General features: G+C 40.8%; 1 protein-coding gene across 13 annotated transcripts in view; it reads left to right on the forward strand.

Moving 5' to 3' along the window:
• Window positions 1-23,106, forward strand: part of caska (calcium/calmodulin-dependent serine protein kinase a) — a 172,514-nt gene that overhangs the window by 110,487 nt on the left and 38,921 nt on the right. For 9 of the 13 annotated variants that reach the window (XM_026144181.1, XM_026144180.1, XM_026144187.1 and 6 more), the window contains exons 7-12: window positions 1,331-1,506; window positions 2,527-2,649; window positions 12,907-12,990; window positions 13,118-13,217; window positions 13,621-13,638; window positions 14,420-14,541. In XM_026144181.1, coding sequence (XP_025999966.1) covers window positions 1,331-1,506; window positions 2,527-2,649; window positions 12,907-12,990; window positions 13,118-13,217; window positions 13,621-13,638; window positions 14,420-14,541 — 623 coding nt within the window. The remainder of the gene's footprint in view (window positions 1-1,330; window positions 1,507-2,526; window positions 2,650-12,906; window positions 12,991-13,117; window positions 13,218-13,620; window positions 13,639-14,419; window positions 14,542-23,106) is intronic. The other 4 variants (XM_026144183.1, XM_026144186.1, XM_026144194.1 and 1 more) reach the window with 1 other exon arrangement.

The following is a 23,106-nucleotide window of genomic DNA, read 5'->3' on the forward strand; positions in this document are numbered from 1 at the left end:
TTCCTTCACATCTTTTCTTGACTTTGTGATATTTTCCTCTAAATTTCAAGTTAAAGGCTTTTATGAAAAGAGATAGCATGCAATTGTTTGTTTGCTTAAAAGCAACCTCTCTTTTTAGGCTACCTCACCTGATCCAACCTGAAAGTGTACCCAGTCACAGCCCTAAAGCCTTAAAACACAGGAGGAGGTGCAGAATTCCACTTTCGGTCAAGAGCACTTAATACAGTTTAACACTCATGACACTGTGTTAAGATGGTATCAGTGTTTGTTCAATGATGCCAGAAACTGACAGCCGACTTGACTTTTAAATGGAGAGCTGTCACATGGAAATTTAATAATTTTTGCTTTTTAAGAATTCATCGTCAATCTGTACACACTACGCTTAAGGTATCAACTTGGTGAAAACATTGTGTACCATACCTCAGCTAGAAAAAGAAAATCAAGTCTGAGTAAAGCTCAAACTTTCCATGTGTGGGAGTGCTCATGGCAGAGGGAGGCTTCCTTTGTCAGGAGGTATACTGGCAACTTCCTTTATAGACTGCTGATCACAACCACATCTTGCAGATTTGGAATCAGTGTGTTGGTGCTGTTGCTAATTCTGACCAGACATTGGTTTTTGTGCTGGTTATTTCAGTTATTTCTGAGTCAGTAGTAACTCCCATGCACAGTAACTGATGTCCCGTACAAATGAAGTACCCGTTTTATGGGTCAGATTTTGTTCAGCATCTGTCAAATGCAGATGTCTAAAAGACTCACAGTCTTAACAGTTGTAGAATTTCTTAAACCTTTTAAATTAATTCATTTTAAATTAAAAGTCTTTACTTGGAGAGAAATGCACTGCTCAGCTGGCCTGTTTGACTGTTGAAACCAAAGTAATTAAACAGTTTTGCAGCATTTAAATTGCTGCAACTAACTTGGGATAACATCATAATTTTAGTTTCACTCTAATAAAGGACAGATAAAGTAGTAGACAGTATCAGCTACTGAGAACTTGTAAGAAATGTAAGAACGCTGCACATTAGAAACTGTCTTAGTTTTAAACCTGGATGAAAACCGTGCGCTTCCTAGTTTGCATCAAAATAGGAAGTCACCCAAAGTAAAGTATCATTTCCTCTTTTCACTTGATTGTGAGACATTACTTTCTGGTAGTTGGTAATTAGGGAAAAACAAAGGAAATAAAACTTGAACTACTTCCTTTTCAATTTCAGCAAACATAAGAATCGAAATGACTGGGGAACCAACAAGGAAGTTTCGCTGTGCGTGTTTTATTGTCAAAATGTTATTATTTTGGAACTGTTACCTGACTTGCACGCTCTGTTTGTAACTCCAGGTCGCGTAGGAACTCCCCACTTTATGGCCCCAGAGGTGGTGAAGAGAGAGCCGTATGGTAAACCCGTGGACGTGTGGGGCTGTGGCGTTATCCTCTTCATCCTCCTCTCGGGGTGTCTCCCTTTTTATGGCACCAAGGAACGTCTGTTTGAAGCCATCTGCAAGGGCAAATACAAGGTCAGGGTCTATTCAAAGTGCGGCCACAGTCTGAGCGCCGCTGTGTGTTCCTTATAAATCCTACAAAGACAAGAATCACCACATTAAGAGCAAACACTGTAGAGGTGGATTCATGCCTTATCTGGTAGATGTTTCAAAGTTCAGTCTCCTATTAAACTGCTCAAGAGCATTAATACTAACATTCATTACACATTCTCTTTAATAACAGCATTATTAATACTGGATGGAGCAGATGGCTGGGTCTGCTGAAGGTGTCTTCCTGTTAAAAGGGAGTTTTTCCTTCCCGCTATTGCCAAGTGATTGCTTCAATTTAATTCAGTTCAATTCAGTTGTATTTATACAGTGCCAAATCACAACAACATGGCCTCATGACCCTTTATATTGTCAGGTAGACCCTACAATAATACATACAGAGAATAACCCAACAATCATATGATGATTGCTTATAGGGCATCATCTGATTGTTGAACGTTTCTCTGTACTATTGTAGGGTCTTTACCTTACAAAATAAAGGCGACTGTTGCTGTAATTTGGCGCTATACAAATAAAATGGAATTAAATTATTTTTATGGAAACTAATCCTGTACCAAACACCCAACTTCTTTTAACCTGGAACTGTTGTCAAGTTGTGCATAATAATACGAATACCACTGAATATGATTTTGGCCTTTAACTTCTATCTGTTGGACTATTCACCTGTTTCTTAAAATGTTTTTTATGCCTGTGAAGCAACCTAAACCTTTATGAGATACTGGGCAATACAAATACAACTGAATTATATATATATATATATAATTCAGTTGTGTGTGTGTGTGTGTGTGTGTGTGTGTGTATATATATATATATATATATTTATATATACTATCACACCCCACATAAATGGCCACTGGAGGGATTGCAGTATTTGGCTTCATTTATTATCCCCAGAGACTGCTGTATGTATAGCACAGGGACAAATGGACGATGCCAACATGACACTTATGATTTCATATTCCTGTTTTGGTATTTTTGTGTGTGTAGATGAATCCCCGCCAGTGGAATCACATCTCAGAGAGCGCTAAGGACTTGGTGAGGCGTATGCTGATGCTGGATCCCGCCGAGAGAATCACAGTCTACGAGGCTCTTAACCACCCCTGGCTCAAGGTACTGCAGGGCACTGAGAAACATCCCATGGTGGTTGGTGTTGTGAGATCTTAAAGTCTTTGTGTCAAATCTGATATAGTTTGACCATTATGCTGGGCTCCATTTTATCCCTTTGAGGAATAGTAAGCGTGCACTGACATGTATCCAAAGTTTTGACTTCTGTAAAACTTTTAGCCTTTTTTTGACACAAGTGGAATACTAATGCCACGTCGCCTGAAGTTGACACGCAATGATCAGTCAGCTATTCAAGCAGGAAAGCAATGACAGGAAGTGCCAGCTCAGTGGTGTTGGCGCTTGTCATGTGTTGTCAGAGGAAGCTTTTATTGTGTCTTCTTCTGTGGGCAGGGATGGAGGGGTACTTAAAAATGATTTCTTGACAATTCTGCCAAGGGACTTGGAATTCATCTGGAAGTGGTCTGACACATCAATCAAATCTCTGAGTTTTAAAGGACACCCCTACTTTCAGCGTTGCACTTTACTCCGTTATAGGTGTCCCTGATTTGCTAAAGTTTAGACACATCAGTGTTTGTCTGAGAGATCGAGCTGGAGCAGTGCAAGACTCTGTTTAGTGTTGATTGCGTTCCCCTTTTTAACAGAATGTCACACAAACCCACACAGTTGTGCAGTCCATGAAACCTAACCTGAATTCTTCTTTTTACCAAATTACATCAGAGGCAGAGAACCAAAAATGTGGCAAAACTCCCACTGCAGCTTTCTGACAGCCTGACGGCAACACAAACACTGTGAGGCAGCGCCATGTGGCTAATTAGCCAGAACCACGTTACTTAATAAGGTTCTGGCATAACGTTTTTGTTTGCAGCAGCCTGCCTGCAAGTGATGTTACTTTGTGTGATTTATTGTTCTCATCAGAACAGTACCTGATAAACATGCTACAGCGTTTGTTTACTTGTACCTTTAACCTGTTTCCACATATAATCTGGAATATAGATTTTAAAATGCACATAGGTTTTTACACCTGAAGAGTTCTTTTTGGAAGTTGCATCAGAAAACATCCAGCCACATTTTGCCACTTATACCCTCCAAAGTCTGTCGTAAGATGTTGAAGACATTTAATTACTCTCAGTTCAGCGATCTGCTCCTGCTGTGCATCTGCCATCACACGTAGAGTTTTCAAATCAAATCAAATCAAATCAAATCACTTTCATTGTCACATCACATGTGCAGGTACATTGGTACAGCACATGTGAGTGAAATTCTTGTGTGCGAGCTTCACAAGCAACAGAGTTGTGCAAAATACAATAATGTAAACAAGCAAAATACAAGAATGGCTACATCTGAAACTAATAAATATATGTACAATATATAATAGTATATGCATTTCTGGATGTGTATACTAAATATTTTTCTACGTGTGTGTGTGTGTGTGTGTGTGTGTGTGTGTGTGTGTGTGTGTACACATATTTTACAAATTAAATAGAGTAAACAATAAATAAAATATATAAAAATATACAGAGTTGAGACATGTGCAGAACAGTGGCATTTATATACAGTATGGAGTGCATAATGTTAAAGTTCCAGTAGTGAAGGTGAGGTGTCTATGACGTGTTCAGCAGTCTGATGGCCTGGTGGAAGAAGCTGTCTCTCAGTCTGCTGGTACGGGACCGGATGCTGCAGAACCTCCTTCCTGATGGAAGCAGTCTGAACAGTTTATGGCTGGGGTGACTGGAGTCCTTGATGATCCTCCCCGCTTTCCTCAGGCAGCGCTTCCTGTAGATGTCAGTGAAACATAGAAAAGAAGAACAGAGTGCATATGTTAATAGAGCAGCAAGCATCATAACATATTGTAACATAGAAGTGATCGAAGCTGTAACAGGCCACATTGCTGCAACATGTGGCTTTCTTGAAAGCCTAAGGTTTGACTGCAACCACATTACTTTAATTCATGCTTTAGCCTTTAACTGAACTTTCTGTTGCAGTGCATTGTGGGTAATGTAAGTGCTAGTTTTGGGCGAGGAAATGTTTGGAATTTTTGGTGACTGTCCACCACGAGTCTGGGAAAATTTCAAGAGTACAAAATTAAATTATTGGACAATTTTTATTAGATTTGCAAGAGAACATGGACAAGCCTTCATCTTCCCAGGTGGATTCTTTATTTCCTCAGAGTATGAACACTGTACAGATTGTGTGATCTGTGGGTTAGCTGGTCTTGCTTTGATCCCAGTGGATTTTACTACCATTTATATCTGCATAACAGTTTGGGGGGTTTTGTTCCTTGTCCTCCAGGTACAGACAACATTTTAATTTCAGGTGTTGTTGGGGGAAAACTCTGTAAAAGACCCAGGAGAAATAAAGACACAATGAGACAAAGTTACTTTCTTTATCAAACGTGTACACGGGTGAGCTGCTAAGAACAACTCACACCATGCACAGTGGCTTGGTAATTTTTATAGGAAAGACAGTGAGAACAGGATAAGAAAATACAAAACAAATAAAATAAACAACTCCATATGTGGCGCTAGTCTCGTCAGCAGAGAGCTGGGAGAAGGCTGTGAGAGATAAAACAATCTAAAACAATATGTCCCAAAACAGTATGTCTTTGCTGAGAAAGTCTAAAAAGATAATTCTAAACTAATCTAACCATAGGCAAAGGGCAGACAAAAGGCATCTTTGTACATTTAAAAGAAGGTAAAGAAACATAGAATCATTTTTCCTGTAACATTCCCCCCTGTTTAACTTATTTTAAATGTATACAACAATTGTCTATGAAAATTATTTATTAAGTATGTTAGGCAATTTTTAATTTCCAAAATCTTCAAAATGTCATCATAGCAGAAATGGCAGTCATTTGGTCTAAAGAATAAAACAAAAGAAAATAATAAAAAGAAAAACATAGTAAATGAAAATCATAGTAAATGAAATAACAAGTGGAATAAACAAGAAAAAATAATAAAACTAAAACTACAAAAAATAAAAGGATGAAAACTAAAATGAAAACTTCAAAAAATACAAGGATGAAAACCTTATATTTAAAATGATGCAAACCTTAAATTGAAAACTTTATATGTAAAATAATGAAAACTTCATATTTAAAATGAAAACTTTATGTTTAAAACTGAAGACTTCAAAAAAAAATAAGAGTATGAAAACGTTATAAAAATGAAAAACTTTATGTTTAAAAGTCAAGACTTCAAAAAAAATAAAAGCATGAAAACTTGCATAACCTACTAATGTGTTAATCAGTGCGTGATCACTTGACAAGTCATTTTTAATCACCACGTCATTTATTAGCAGCTAGTACAAGTTCTCCTCTAACAGAATTGCAACGGGATGTTGTTCTTCTTCAGGCACGGCAACATAAGCAGTCATTGTAGTTGTTATCATCTTTGAAATCATTACTCTTAGGCATGGCAACACACACAACACTACTATGAGCAGTGCTATCATGATGAGACCTAGAAGAAAAAATGGCTTTGCTACAGCAGCCAGCCATGAACCGCTGAACAGCCAGTCAAGCCAGCCTTGTGCTGTAGCTGCTCCAGGTGTGTGGTCAGTGACATATTTCTGCAGAGCGGTCAAATTCTGCAAAGCTTCATAAATGTCTCCTCCAGTTTCGTATCCATCAGGGATAAAAGTGCAACATGTTTCCCCGATCAGCTTGCAAACTCCTCCTTGTGATGCTGTTAGCAGGTCTAGTGTCAGTCTGTTCTGCAGCACCATCGTTCTGATGGCCTGCTGTTCTCCTGCTAAGGCAGTTCCCAGGGTCTTAGTCAAGTTGATGTGTCGTAGCAGAGCATATCGGTTGATCTCCACGTGATCCCGCACCTCGGCAACTCCAATGCCGGGGATCAAGCTCTGTAAGAATTTCACTCCTCCTCCCCAGATGCGAAACTCTCCCGGCACTCCAGTGTCCACGGTAATGCCGAAAGAATTGGGGGAGGCGATGTCCACTTCACGTCTCTGCCGGCTGCTTGGGTGATGTGCAACACTTTGCATGAAGAAAACGTGATCTGATAATTCCACCAGGGCGCACAGACCTCCCCAACCTTCAGGGAGTGACAGATAAGCCTTGTTGCCACATAGGAAGTACCAGTCAGCCAAAACTCTGGTTCCTCTGCTGCTGGGTGCCGTCCGTGCACATCCTGTCTGGTACTGAGTCTTTGTTTGTAGTGGCATTCGGTAGCTGTAGTCGGAGCGACAGTTTAGGCCCATCAGCGTCGTGTTACTGGCACAGGTGGCGTTGATTGAACAGGCCATACACTTCCTCTCGTTCCTTGGTGGGCAGAAAGTGTATATGTGCTTACATAGGTGAGTAGGCAGCTCCCCCACTGCCCGCGAGCCATTGTTCATCACACATACTGGCAGTTGTGATGCGTTCAGTTTGTTCAGTAGAATTACATCAGGCAGTGGGTCTGAGACTTGGGGCCAGGTCAGTAGGTAGGTCTGTCCGGAACAGTTCACATTTGTGAGTGATGATGACCTCCAGGTTGCTTTTGCTGGGATGCTGTAGTTGGCTTTGGACCAAAGAGTACCGTAGCCTGGATGTGTTGCCAGGCCCAACAGACACCAACTGCGATCTTCAGGTATGCTGTACGGCCACAGGCCAGACGTCTGCGAGGATAGGGGCATATGGGTACATGCATAGCAGTCAGTTTTGTTATTCAGGTGAGCTGTAGTGTTCATAAACTGCCACCAGAAGTTGGTGGCGTATCCATGGGGAAACTTGGTGTACTTTCCTTTGTCATACAGTGTCTGCCTTTTCTCCATGTAGCGTGACTTGTTGTCCCTCACGGAAGCAAAGGTGAGGAGCCCGGCCATGGTCAGGGCCGCTGCAGTTGATAAGAGCCACCACCTCATGACGACGGAACACACCCTCCTGTCGCGAGTAGACCCCCCGGCCAGGAAAGCTGACCCCTCCACCGGGCGAGATCACAACAAGCGGGCAAGCCTGCCGTCAGCTGTGTTTAGATGGCTTCACTGACACGCCTGCAGTGACTCTGATGGATCCAGGATGGTCGTTCCGCAATTTTGCAAGCTCCAGTTTTTCCTTTGGAGCACTTTGATCAGAACCCAGTCACCGGGCTGTGATCTGCAAGACACTTGATAGACATCATTACATTCTTCGTCATTTACAATCATCTCTTTATTTTCCTACAACTTAGACATACATTTTGCTACTGAAATTGTATCTGCCTTTTTCACTGGGTAGATTTCTGGCCACTTTGAGAATACATCTATAACCACTAGGGCGTATTTTTACCCTTGGCATTCATTTAGCTCAATAAAGTCCATATGGATTGTGTGGTCTCAGGTTTCCCTGAGCATTATATTTTTGACACGTCATGCACGTTCTGACAAATTGTTTTGCTGAGGTTTCAAAATTTACAGTGTAGAAATGAGAGTTGACAATACTGGTCAGTCCCCCCGTTGACAAATGCGTACAGCCATGAGTCACTAATGCCGCCATTTTGTGGAGGAATTTTTGGCAACACTGGCTTGCCATAACACATCATTAAGTCGTTTGTCAGAACTGCACCGTGTTTTAGCCATTTTGCCTGCTCTGCTGTGCTTGCTGCTTTTTGTTCATTTTTCAACACATCCAGTGGAATCTGATGTGTGTTTACTGCCATCAATGTGATGTTTGCCTGTTGTGCCGCCTATTTTGCTGCTCTGTCAGCAAAATTGTTGCCTGTAGTAATGAAAGAGTCAGTAGGCGTTGTAAGAGGTTGGCATGCTGGTTTGCCAGTTGGTGTAATCATTCCTCTGTTATGCCAAATTTTTTGCAAAATGATGCACAGCAGAGAAAACATACTGGCTGTCTGTATGTATGTTTATTAGTTTGTCTTTGTGTATTTAGCTTTCGCGTATCACAGCTATCAGCTCAGCGCTCTGTGCAGGACATGAAGAAGAAAGTGGTTTTGCTTCTATTATTTTACTATCTGTGGTTACTGCGTAACCTACACAATTTCGGCCTGTGCTGTAAGGTCAAATGCTGTTCTCCTAGCTTCCACACTTGCTGATCATAAGGTGGATCTGGGCCTGGAGTTTGTTTAAATCTCAGAATGTTGTGATACTCGGTCGGTTTCTGGCACTCAGGTGTAATACCAGAAAAGAATGGCATGACTGCTATCTTAAGTTTTGTCAGAGCGTCTCTACCTAGCAAATTTACTGGACACGATGGGTCATATATGCATTTAATAAAGCACCTGCGGCCACTTGCTGTGTGTACTAGTTCTAAAAGGGCAGTTAATTGTTGTACAGTTGTGTGGCCTGAAGCTGACTTTACAACTAATTTGTCCTCTACTCCTACAATCTCGTGGGAAGTGACCTTCCTCTCCACGGTTCTAGCAGGCGTTGTCTCTATGTTATCTGCTGTTTCTGCGTGGCTGTCTGCAGCCTTGGTGTTTGTGACTTTGCTCGCCTCTCTGTTCCTGATAGCCACCTGCGGATTAGTGTTTTAGTCTATTGTCAACAGTCAGCCTTATTTTGAAGTTACAGAAAGCTTCTTCTTTTTTGTTTGTCTTGGTTTGGGAGAATAGATGCAACACTACATTTTCACTTAAGGCAGTTTTGAATAATTCCTAGTTTTTCAAACAATTCATGGATCTCACACATTTCAAACTTTCAAGTTAGGGTTGTTTCCCATTTATACATATATATATATATATATATATATATATATATATATATATATATATATATATATATATATATATTTAACTTTGCATAGCTCACAGCTCTAAACCTAGGCATTTTTCAATCATATGCCTAATCACTATGTGTCACTGTGATTCTCAAGTATTGTCACAAGTTCGTTTAAATTCGTTTCCAAAACCAACAAAATAATCAAACAAAAACAAAAAACATAAACGTGTCAGGACACAAAAGAAAAAAGAAAAATGCTGCCACCCGAACAAGGCAGAAGTCTGCATATGTTGGCTTGTAATAGCATGCAGCTTGTAACATGGTAGACTAATGTGCCTGTGTTAATTCAGCTCCATATTATTGTGTGAAGTTGCACTGGGCTGGGAGTGGTTTTGTGTGTGTCACATTTTTGGTGAGCCAATGGCTGGAATGAGGTTGGACTAATTAGAGGCAGGTGTACTTGATTGCACTGATACACTGGTCTACATATAGCCCACACTACAACCACTGCTGTTTTGTTTTGTCTCTCTGTGCAGGTATGTAATGTGATGAAATCAGATATGTTTGGGATGGACGGGTTTTGCGCTATGAATTTTATATTAAGTGTGTCGTTTTGTCTCTCTGTGCAGTCCAGGGCCTATTATATGCCACAGCCTAAAGGCAGCAGAGTTGCAGAGGCTTGAGTGACCACTGACTATATGCTTGCAGGGTGGTGGGTCTCCAAGGACAACTTCTAACCCTGTTAAAGGCAACATGTGGAGTGCAACTTGGCTGTGTGGCATAGCTGGCTCTGGCCTTGGCACTGTGTGTTTTTATACAATTCTTAAGTGGGACACTGGACTGTTTTATCTGTTATCTCTTGATATTTTTTTTTGTCAATAAATTATCTTTTAGAATTTTATTGACTGACATCTTTTTGCCCACGACTGAGACGGTTGGTCAGACCTAGAGTCTTTCTTTTGGTGTGTTACAGCAGCTTCTGCTCTAAAAGAAACAAATAAATAAAAAGAAAAGAAAATGTGGAACATGTTCATCAGCTTAGCAGTGTCTACATATTTAATTCAGCTTCTCAATCCTGTAGTTTTAGCTGTTGTCTACAGGGTTTTGCTTATTGGTTGTTATTATAGGTGTGCTCTATCTCAGCAATGTGTCATTCTAGGATGATAGGTTTCAAGCTGGTCAAGTGCCTCTATGCACTTCATTAGTTTAGTTATTCTCTGTATTGTCTTCATCTCACATGTCATTACACTGAGTTTCAGCAAACCTTAAGCTTGATGCAGACTACTGCTTAACAGTTATTCACCTCACATCATAACCGATTAAGGTGCCTCTTCATATTAATATTATGTCATTGTTAATATTATCCTCTTTGTCTTATATAACAGCAATAGCATATTATATTTTATCAGTGTGTACCACTATACTACTACTGAGCCAATTTGATAGTTAGGATCATCTTATTTAGCAAACAAATAATTTTGAATTCATCCAATCTGCGGTCACATTTGTTCTCTCTGTTGCATGGTGGACCAGGCAGTTCTATTATAATATATTATTTATATTTTATTTTGTATCCATCAAGGGCTTCAGATGACCTGCAGAATCATCCTTTTCCCAGGGTGGAGACAGTTACCTTTTCACACACTGTCCTTGGCTGAACAATGACACAGCCTTAATATACCTTATTAAAATATTTGTGTGAATTATTTGCTTTATATTCATTTTATACATGCTGGGCATGGTCATCATGCCAACTGTGTTTCATTGTTGATATCACTTTACAGGTTGTTATCCTTGCTATTATTAATTTCAAATACTCTAAAGATCATTTCTACTGTAATTTTCCCTTTGTTCATCTTTATTTCGTACTTTTTATATTTATATCTACTCAGTGGGGTCTGTTTTCAACCCTTTTAAACTACTTCAAACTACTGTGATCTCTAGTTTTCACTTAATAAGGGATTATTAAGTTCTTCCTGATATGGGTGGTGCTGCAGATGCGGCTGCAGGAGTGAGTGATGGTTTACTAAAAGGATTGTGGGAACTGCACAGTGTCTCGTCTTCTGGTTTTACTAAACTGGCAGTTGAGTTCTGTTCTTCTGACTGTTTATATTTTGTTTTCTTAAATCTCTCAGTTTACAGACACTGTTTTTGTCCGGCGTCTGGACTTTTCTTTTCTCACCCCTGCTCGTCAGCAGGAGTGAGTTTTAATTTCACTTGCGTGATTACCCATCTTATTTATGTATTTACTTATTTTTGTTTAAGTAATATATACACAATACAGCTGCTATCACCTTCGCTGGTATTAGAGACGAGAGCGGTTGCTCACACGCCCTTCTACTTTCGGACTATTTCCAAAAGCGGTGTGAACTTTACGAGACGGAACTCGACCGTTCTCTCAACTCACCAGCACGTCAGTGAATAGCAGTAAAAGAAAAACACAGTAGGAGCAGCTCAGTCTCTTATTGGACCGTGAAAATTCAGCTTGCTCCATTAATTAAAACAATACACACACACACACACACACACACATTCACAGCTTCGACGCGCGCGACCGGAACCCTTATAATAAGGGGAGCTCCCAGAGCTACTTACTCCCTAGACCCAGTCTAGACCCAGCTGGGGGAGCTACCCAGAGCTCCAAAGCTACCAGTCGACGAGCTTCCAAAGCTTCCAGTCGACGAGCTACGCTACCAGTCGACGAGCTCCCAGAGCTACCAGTCGACGAGCTACTTCCGCTATTTTAAATTCCCTGAATTCAAAATGCGCTTTTACGCAAGATTGTGTCAGTGTGTCTGTATCTACCGGGTCGGTGTCGCCGGGTCTGGTCCACCTCGATCGGGTCCCACCACCGTGGGTCGCTTTCTAAGACGTTGGCCAAGACCCGAATTTAACGCTCCTGGTCTTTTTCCACACACCTGGTGTGTGGGCTGTCGACAGGCGAACAACGTGGACTGGTCACGGAGATGGGACACGATGGAGGTGATCCGGCTGTCGAAGGACCAAGAAATGTTGGGGGAAAACTCTGTAAAAGACCCAGGAGAAATAAAGACACAATGAGACAAAGTTACTTTCTTTATCAAACGTGTACACGGGTGAGCTGCTAAGAACAACTCACACCATGCACAGTGGCTTGGTAATTTTTATAGGAAAGACAGTGAGAACAGGATAAGAAAATACAAAACAAATAAAATAAACAACTCCATATGTGGCGCTAGTCTCGTCAGCAGAGAGCTGGGAGAAGGCTGTGAGAGATAAAACAATCTAAAACAATATGTCCCAAAACAGTATGTCTTTGCTGAGAAAGTCTAAAAAGATAATTCTAAACCAATCTAACCATAGGCAAAGGGCAGACAAAAGGCATCTTTGTACATTTAAAAGAAGGTAAAGAAACATAGAATCATTTTTCCTGTAACAGGTGTGAATGAATTATTTAGTCCATACATAATGCATGTCCTTTAACACACCCTTTTTCATTTGACCTTCTCTGACTGGTAAAAGCCCACTGCTTTCAAAGTGTAGTGTCCAATAAATGGTCCATGCTATAATGACAGTGCCAAACATGGCTCAGCAGAACTCAGTAGAATCATCCCAGTGTAAGAAGTCAGTTTAAGCTCGTGTAAGCAATTTTCCTCTCTGTGTTTTCTTTCTAAGGAGAGGGATCGGTATGCCTACAAAATCCACCTGCCGGAAACCGTGGAGCAGCTGAGAAAGTTCAACGCCAGGAGGAAGCTCAAGGTTTAATATTACACTATCATATTGTAATATTCAAGACTTCTGTTCATGATATCATCTCAGTGTGTATTGATGATATACGTAGCTGGGGCCACAGATGCACGTGCTCATGTTCCTGCTGTGGTTTCAGGGGGCCGTGCTAGCTGCAGTGTCCAGTCACAAGTTCAACTCCTTCTACGGAGATCCACCCGAGGAACTCCAAGACTTCTCCGATGATCCCACATCCTCAGGTAGACAAAGACACAGAAGTCAAACTCTTCTTTGTTGTCTTTTTGGCTAAATAATCACACGTTCTCCGTCTAATTTCCTTCCTCTTTTTTTCATGTTTGAGTTCTCCTTTCTCTGTAAGGCCCTGTGCAGGTTGTTACAAGAAAGTTTGTGCAACAAGCTCTTAAATATACACCAAAGACAAGAGCTGTAATCAGAGGATCTACTGAGTATCTCTTTATGAAGATTAAGTCTCATACAGATTCCAGCAACTGAAAACACAAATCATTTCCAGTTTATCAGTGTTAATCTCAGAGGCACTTGTGAAGCAACTGCTTCTGAATGTTTAAATGTTGATGGCAGCATATGCACAATGCCAATGTTTTCATTTTTTGTGTATTTTTCTTAATGCTTCCCACATGCTAGGACTGCTAGCAGCAGAACGTAGGTACCTGTTTGTTCTCTCTGTGCTGTGCTTTGTAGTAGTTTGTGTAGCCCTGTCACCATAACTGCCTTTGCTATTTGATATGTTGTTTCACATTTAACTGTTAAAAGCAAGTTTGTTGTGGCCATTTTATGCCACCTAAAATAAACGATTAGATGTTGTGTCCTGGAATGGTAGTGCCAGTCCTGCTGTTTATTCTGGCACGATCCCTGAAGTGTAGTTATTTTTATATTACAAACCCACACTTAAACACAGGAGCTGTTATAACAGTTTAGAGGTCATTGCCCGTGTATGAGGAGTGATCACAACCTTACCTGATATCAAATTAGTCTCTTTTTAAAAAATCTTCTTGTGCCCCTCCTCTAAGGCTTGTTCTGTCCCATTGCACATGTATGCATTGTGCGCTGTGTAGTAAATTCAACTTAAGTCTTGTAACTCTGATAAGTAGAAGAAACTAAATTAGATTCTGTTTTTGAAATAGATATTTTCTCTAAATGAGCTGTGCACCTGCCCACTACGATAATCTCACGCTGAGGGACGAGTTCACACAGACAGCCCTGATGATCTTAAAGTAGAGATGTGCTAAATTTAAATCGGCCAAAGTTTTGGTGGCTGAGGAACTGAACTGTAGAACAGTATTGAAAAGAAATGGAGGTCATTATTGTGACAGACCTAATCGAAAGTGCAGCCAGGCTGAATAACTGAGAAACTGTTTTGGCGCTTGAGAGCTGTGCAGATTGGCTGAGTGACTGATGGACTTCTGACGTGCGTGCTTTGCAGGTGCTGTGTCTCAGGTGTTGGACAGTTTAGAGGAGATCCACGCTTTGACGGACTGCAGTGAAAAAGATTTAGATTTCCTCCACAGTGTTTTCCAGGACCAGCATCTACACACACTGCTCGATGTAAGTGTCACACAAGCAAATGAGCGATTGTCAACACTTCACTCTAACAGCTGGAACAGTGGGAGATAGTGTGTTTTATTTTTGTTGTTGTATTTTTCCATTAATAGTTTTTTTTTTTTTTAAATATTATTTATAAAAAATGAAACTTTAATATCATTTTCTGGTATTTGGTTTACAGTTGACTGTGCGTCGTTAACTGTAAGGATGGGAGTTTTGTGCAGATCGCACAGTGATGTGTGAACTGCGTGAACTGAGCCTAAGCTAAAAATAGACATTGAGAACTAGCTCTGTTCCAGGTCATTGTCACTCAGATGATTATTCCAAAAGCATGCACAAATGTTAGATGTATAGCCAGATGTCCATTTTATTTCAGTTGCATCCCCTTATTTTAAAGAGTCCACTGTGGTTGCCTTTCATAGCCTACAAATCCAACGTTAGGCTGTTGCAGTGCACGGAAACTTCTGCACCCATTCTATCGCACATGAAGCTTGATCTAAAGATGTATTAATAACCCTGTAAATGTCAAAGGAGCTTGCAAAGAAAAGCGTCTGGACTTCTTTAAGTTGCTTGAAGACGTTTCACCTCTCATCCGAGAAGCTTCTTCAGTTCTAAGGTCAAATGGTGGAGAGTCCCAGATATAAACCTAGTGGGAGTGACCCCCCACAGAGGGACAAAAGGACCCCCTGATGATCCTCTAATCGCCTGAGCCAAGGTGTGAAACTGGGTGTGGGTCCCAATCAGCCAGGGTTTTGGGTGAGCTCATTGTGAAACCTGGCCCCACCTTATCATGCGAATTCCTGAGGTCAGATGGCCCAGGATGTGAGTGGGCGTTCAGGCGTCTGGGGAGGGAACTCAAAACTGGATTATAGATGGCAGAGAGTTGGTGTCATAAACCAACCGATCCGTAAATCGCGGATGAGAGGTGAAACGTCTTCAAGCAACTTAAAGAAGTCCGGACGCTTTTCTTTGCAAGCTCCTTTGACTACGATGACCTGGATGACTGAGAACCTTCACAGACAACCCTGTAAATGTGTTTTTCGATACTTCAGTAAATATGTGGACCTGTTTTTGTTTTTCTTCTTTACTTGCATTGTACTTGCTGTAATTTTACTGGCTGGCAGAAATTCATTGTTCTATCCTTTCATCTCCACTTTAAACAGCTGTCAAGCAGAAACATTAGGGATTATTCCACTTAGTGCTTTTAAGGAATCTTAGGTTTACAAGAAATCCTTTAATACACTGCTCTAAAAAGAATTCAGGAACACTTTGAAAACACATCACATAGGGCTGCTCGATTATGGCAAAAATGATAATCACGATTATTTTCACTGAAATTGAGATCTCGATTATTTGACGATATTTATTTAACAATAACAATGTGTTGAATAATGGCTTTAAAGATTGTCAAAAAATAATACTGATAACAGTGCAAATGTTTGCAATATAAAAAATAAATTAAAAATGTAAACATCTATGTTTAGTGAACTTTGCAGTGTTGCTCTGTGGTGCAGCACGACACCGTAGCAAAGTTTACACACGTCTGACTCCACGAACCCATAATGTTTCCAACCACTGAAGGTTTTTTTTACCTCTCTTTTCAACCAACGGCAGTCACTCTCCTCTCCAAATAACTTCTGCTTAGCTTTCCGAGCTTCCCTCGGGTCCTCTTAATTGTTGTGACGCGTGTTCGAAATGCAGAGAGGTGCGCTCGATTTGCCACACGGAGCAGCGCGAGAGTAAAGCACGAGGGAGGTGCTAATAATCGGCTCAGTCATTTTTAATGATCATTGAAAGCCCAGATCGTAATTTAGATTAAAATTTGATTAATTGAGCAGCCCTAACATCACATGTAAAGTACAGTGTGTTAATACACAGAAACTGTTGATAAGCCCAGCTGCTCCTATGAAATCGTCACTTAATACTACAGCTCTGTTTTACTGTGAAACAATTTCCACAGCCTCTTCTTACAGGTGTTGTTAACAAAGACCTTTTTAAAAATATGTGTTTCTTACTGCTACATAATCATGTGTTATAAACTTTATTACCTCTTTATTCTGCTGCTCGTCTGTGAGTTTGGTTTGGACAGAGCAGCCACTCTTTCTGCAGCGAGGGGATTTGGAAGCAGCCTCACGCATGAATATTAAAGCCTTTTTCTGCTCATTTCCAGCTCTGCATTTTTTTTAACTTTGGCCTCTGATAGTGAAGTTTTGCATTATTCATAGTTCAATTTAATGTTTTAGGGTTGAACAGCAGGTGCGTGCAGCGTCTGTGGTCAGGGACAGTACTGTATTATAAAAGGGATAGGTCCTCTCGGTGATATCATACACAGGTTAGTGTAGAAAAAAAGTGTGTGAAATGGATCATTTAGAGCAGACAGAAGCCTGAGCTTTTGACGTACAGCCATAACTTGTACAGCTATGGCTTTCAAACTTTACATGTTTAATATAGGCATGAACTTTTGTAACAATAAATAAAAGACAGAAAATAAGGAAAAGCCTAACAGGTCCACTGTAAACATGCTTTGGGTTTTAGGAAAGCATTTAGTGCCCCCATTCCACTACTGTGATGTACCTCACAACCAGTGTTTTTGGAGGGGGCACAATGTCTTTGTGGAAATAACCCCTTAATAAGATTCAGTCATTGCTTGTGATATAAGGCATAAATAGCATCTTTCCACACACGGGGATGCTCTTTCCTCTGGAGGCATTATGAAAAGGTCATGTTGTTTTTTAAGATGTGTCCTTAACACAGCAGCAGCAGCAGCAGCAGCTCGCTTGGACTTGACAAATGGTCCGGTTGCTGCTTGTTTCCGTGACTCAGGGATGTTGACAGAAACATCTGAGTCGTAGGTGACAGCAGCAGACCGTGACCTACAACTGGTGCGCCACATTCAAACCGTATTGGGTCACAAAATCGCAGCACAGGGGCCAGACCACATTTAAGATTTAGTTGGACTCCGAGCACATCATTTTGCCTTTGAGGCAGCTGTGCTTTCTCTTCCTTTGATCCACTTTGTTTAGTCTGATTTCTGCGCTGTAGTTTGTTAAACTGAAAAAGCCGGTGTGAGCGGTGTTTTTATAGTAAATGAGGCACATCATTAAGTGAAAGATAATTACAATGAATATGAGCAAATGCCAGTTAATGTGCTCTGTGTTGAGATTTAGCTCAGCTACTTTAATACACATATTTCTGCATTTAAAACAAATTGGTTAAAATCAATGGGAGAATTTAACTTAGGATTTGACTCAAAGTAGGATTGATTGGTCAGCTCTCAGGACTGTTTTGGCCAATTATGTGTTTAGTTATTTTCGCTCTAAAGTACAAGTGTGGACAAATCTTTAGATACACTTCATCATTTAAAAGACAAACTCTTGTAACTAATGGTATCCCCTTAATATTTTTCCATATTTAGCATGGACACCAAAGATGGTACCCTTAATTTAATATCTTCCGGAGAACCATTGAACTTTTATGGGGATTTCCTTCCACTTTGGAGCTAAAAGAGGCCACCCAAACACATGAGATATCAGTGGAAAGCCCAGGATGTCCTCTATTTAGTACATCAGGACTTAGTAGGATAGCTCAAATAAGTCAAAAGATATAGACCAAAACCAAATGTCCACAGTGTGACATAAATGTATAGGCTGGTTCTCGGGAGAATATTTTGTAGGACCACCTTTTGCAGCAACTGCTCAAGCTGTCTCAGCTTTGAAGGCCAGCGTCTCCAAGCTCCAGTTTTCAGAGTATCAGAGTAGGCATGGTGTTCTTTAATTTTTTCCTTCTGTAAACACAGAGCTCATCTGAAAGGTCAAAGGCTCCAGTTTCATCTCATCTGACAAAAGGACATCCTCCCAGAAGCTTTTGGGCTCATCAGCATGCATTTTGGTGCATTCCTGTTTTTGATGTTCATTAGTGTTCAAAATTAAACAGATGGTGTGATCAGAACACACTGGTTCGTTGGTTTTGGATGATTTCGTTGCTCTTGTTCAATCATCCAGACCATGCTTCTGATCAACCTGGTCTTGCATTTCCTCTTGAGTCCCAGGAGGTTGACCACAGTCTCATTAACCTTCTAATTTGCAATACTATTGTCAACTTTGGTCACAAGAACATGAAGCTGCTTGGAGATTGTCTTATGGCCTTTGTCTTTAACATTGCTATCTATAGAACTCCTCAACCAGCTCTCTCCTTTGCTTTCTCTCATCCATGTTCACTGTACACAATGATATCAAACTACAGTTGCATGTTTTTGCCTACAAATAGGCCGTACAGCAGCATTTGTTTTGATAATTGTACTCTATTACATCCCAAAGATAATACAGGTATATATTTGATAACTGCTTTTAACTGAACCATTTTTCAGGAGAAATGAAGCATTGTTTCAATGACAAATGACAAATTTGTCCACATCTTTGAATATACAGTTTCCAGTCAACAGTGCCAAGCCCTTTTACAAACACTCTGTGTTGTAAGCAGCTCAAATACAATAACATGAAACAGTCAAACATGCATCTCTCCTGTTCACCCACACTTTCACACCCCAGCCCTGCTCTGAGGAGGGGGAGTCAGGAAAGGACAGAGCATCACAGGCCAGCCTCGGTCATTGAAAATAAACAATGGCTGGTATTGTCAGGCCTCAGTGCCATTCACAGCAAGCGCACCCTTCATCACTGTATGCGCGGCTCAAAGTCGCCTGCACATCGAGGGAATACACAAAATCCTGAAGACTGTGAACGGATGGAGCCTCCTGGCTTACAAAACTCATGTCTGTGTGTTTGCGATCTATTGGCTGTGTTTTTGTGACACTACACTTTCTGTCTTTTGGGTGAGTTTGTTGTCTTCCGTTTTTTTTCCCTTCATCTGATGTGTTAGCACAAAGAGTTTTGTCAAGACATGCCTCAAGCTAATTCGAAGTCAACCCGACATCCCCCAGTGTGTGTTTCTGGTGTTTGACATGTATAATGAGGCATTTTAGTCGAGTGCATTTGTATTTGTATTTTTCTTTTTTCCTCGTGTATCCGAAACTCCTCAGGCTTTCGAGCTAATGGAGGCGAGGAAAAAGAAGTTACCCTCAAGGAACTGATGTCTGCATTTACTTGTCACTAATAAGAAATGAGGAAATCGCACTGTTTCTCATCATAAAATAAGAGCCGTCGCTTGTTTGTCGTGGCTGTTGCCACATGCACACGCCGTCACGAGATCATGATCGAATGTGTGCCTGTGTGTGACAGCTGTAACAGTGAAATCTGCATCTGCACATATCTTTGAGTGTCTCGTTGGTTGGTTTGTCTTTTGTTACCCTTAATTCAGACTTCGGTCTTTGCTACACTTTTATGTAAAACTCCATCAGAGGTCAGCTCACGATTGCTTAACACTCAACAAAACCAGAAAGATGTTGAAAGCATGAGGACATGAGCGCAGTAAATATGCGTAAATGCTCAGTGGCTGCGGACGGCGTGTGGCACAGCACGCACTCGTGGTGCCAACCGCCATTCAGGTTTCCTGAGGAGTGTGCTGTTTGTCTTTTGAGGAGTTTGTTCAAAAAGAATTGGATACAAATGCACTCTTGAGATGTGTGCGTGCAATCTGTGTAGGTTTCTTTTGGGGCTTTTTTTTTTCCTGGCGATGTCAGGTTGTCACAGCGGTACAGGCATTGGAACTCTACCTAATGTTGTAATCAGCATCTTCCTCCCCAGTATACTGCTATTGACTCGCAGTCCCTCCTCTCCTACGTCTCTCTTCCTTTGTCTGCCAGCCCTCATTCCAGTTTAGAGGACTGATGTCCATGTGTGGATGAACCATTAGAAACTTACAGGAATGTACCAGATGTGTCTTACAACTCATTCCTTGCGATAGCTGATGTTTTCTCGTTTCCCCCTACAGCTCTATAATGGAAAGAAGTCACTGTTCCCTTATCCAGAACTAAAATTAACACTGCATTCCAGATTTGTGTGTCATTACTGAGCCTCACCAACGCTACAAATAAAGGCTGTTCTTTATTAATATGTATGTGGAAACATTGTTACCCTGTGCATAAAAGTGCATATGTAAAATTGGATTTATGAATCATGCACACCAGCTTGTTGTGCCTACCCAGGCTTTTCTTAACCACCTGAACCAACAGGTTTGTGCATTCAGTCTACATACCATCTGCATATTTCCACACTTCTATTTCTCTATATAAAAAAAAAAAAAAATTAACCTGGAGGTGAAGCAGAAACAGTGATGATAATGTTGTAAGAGAGAAGGCTGCACCGCTGAGACAGGAAGGCAGGAGAAAGTCAGACTGAAGAGACTGAAACAATTAAGTGGATGCCAGAAGAAGCACAGCTTTGTGTTCCCACTGGAGCCATGGCATTTGAAACCAAAAAATAAGGCAAGGCTCTGGTTGAAACAAAGCAGATCTCAATGTTGTTTCCCCTGAGAAATACTCACTGTGGCTCAAGTGAAAAAGCCAAAAGTTCGAGCTTCATGCTGCTCTAAGTGCTCCAATTCAGACTGGCTCTATATCATCATCTCAGGTGCAGAGCTCTGGCTGTAAACATGTAAGCCCCGCCCACCTGTTAAAATCTTTAGTCTACCTGGGATGGCCAATCAGAATCAAGCTTGCTTAAGGGAAGAGGAAGGGAGCTAAAATGGATCATTTCAGACAGAGGATGAACTGATGGGCTGCACTAACACCTGGAATTAGGTAAAAAAAAAGGATTATTTCAAGCTGTGAGTCATGCAAAGCTACTCTAGTAAAGGCCATGTTAAAATATGGAGTTGAAATGAGCATAATGGGCTCAATTTAAATACAATTAGAACACCAGCCAAAGAACACCTGCATGTCTTCCTGTAAATTATTCAGAGGGAAATTAGGATTGTCATTGTTTAAAAAATATTTTTTTTAGAAATATATATATATATATATATATATAAATAAATATAAATATAAATATTTTGGGGCTTTTTTTGTGATCGTGAACCAGAAAATAAGAATCTGGGGCAGCCGAGTATTTAGTCGCACAACTTCAAACTTCAGTTTTGGGCATGTGTAGCACCACAGACGACTTCTGTTTGTGCATTTCACCCCCTCCACGAAGGCACGCTTTTCTTAAGACAGCTGCAGACACTTTTGATTCAAACTAGAAGCAAAGTGAATGTCTCAGTGCAGTGAAACAGCAGCTACATGTACTTGGTGTACAAAATGCAAAAAGATTTTTTAGGTTAATGTTTATCATTGTGCGCTGCATGATGTCGTCTGCTGTCGTGTTTGTAAGAGGGAGAACAGAGCAGCGTTGAGTCTAGGGCTGGTACAAACACAGTTTGTCTGTGACTCTGTGTCTGCCTCCGAGAGTGCTTTTCTTTGTACACATTATGCAGCCCGCTCATGCACTGCAGAGCAGGTTAAATGAAAACTACAAGTTGCTCCTCAAACATCACATTGTTGTTGCTTTGTATATGATTAGAGCTGCTTTCCACAGCTGTGGTTGTCTGTGTCTTTTGTTCCAAAAAGCCACCCTCTGCTTTGATTTGAGCTTCAGCTGCTGCTTTTGTTTGGACTGTGTCCAGGGCCACTTTTCTATCCAGACATGCAGTCTCGTTAATAAACATCGGCGATGCAGAGCAGTGCTGTTTATTAGTCACAGGATTTTTATAAGCTTGTGTCTGTTGTCTTTCAGTCAGCGTGATGAGGAAACAAGGTTGTGGCGGTTTTAGGACGGGGGGGGGCAAACTGTAAAAGTGGCATCAGCACTCAAGCTTACGCTTTTTCATAGAAACTGCTTTAAGTTTAAGTGTTACATCAATTTTAATTTTGTGTGCACTTGATGCAGCCAAAGAGAGAGATGTGGTTGTTGTTGCTGCTGAAACCTTGTGAATTTCTACTCATAAAACTTGGAAAGGTGTACTAGTTGAGCAGTTTTGTGCACATACGCACATTGACCGTGTTCTGATAAACATTAAGGCTCTAACCATTTTCTGGGTTTAAATATAATGTATATAATGTGTTTAATATAATATATAAAAGGGAAAAACAGCCTGAAGAGCAGAGTAAGGTGTTGGGCCACCGCCTACTGTCAGAATGTCTTTGTGCTCTTGGTTATTAGTGAATGAAACATCAATGTTCCTAAAACATCCCCCTCATTCAGTGGTTTGTTGAAGGAGCTGAGAGCAAATCTAACGGTCAGAGGATGGAAGTGGTTGAATGGTTCTAAGGTGCCACACATTATTTTGCAAATGTGTGCTGTTCTTGTGGATTTCGCCTCTGTCAGTGCGCCCCGGGGCAGCTGTGGCTACACTGTAGCTGCCATCACCAGTGTGTGAATGTGTGTGTGGATGACTGACTGTAGTGTAAAGCGCTTTGGGGTCCTCAGGGACTAAGTAAAGCGCTATACAAATACTGTTTCGCTTAGCCTTGGCCACAGAAGACATTATTCAAAATACATTTATCCATTCTTATTTGGTCTTTGAAGAGTTTTTCTTTTTTGTTGTCGTAGTGTTTTTTTTGTTTTGTTTTTTATTAATATAGTTTTCTCTCCATATCTTATGTGTCTCTATACACTGATCAGGCATAACATTGAC

This window comes from Astatotilapia calliptera, chromosome 16 (assembly GCF_900246225.1).
Source record: "Astatotilapia calliptera chromosome 16, fAstCal1.2, whole genome shotgun sequence".
In the NCBI taxonomy this organism is placed as follows: Eukaryota; Metazoa; Chordata; class Actinopteri; order Cichliformes; family Cichlidae; genus Astatotilapia; species Astatotilapia calliptera.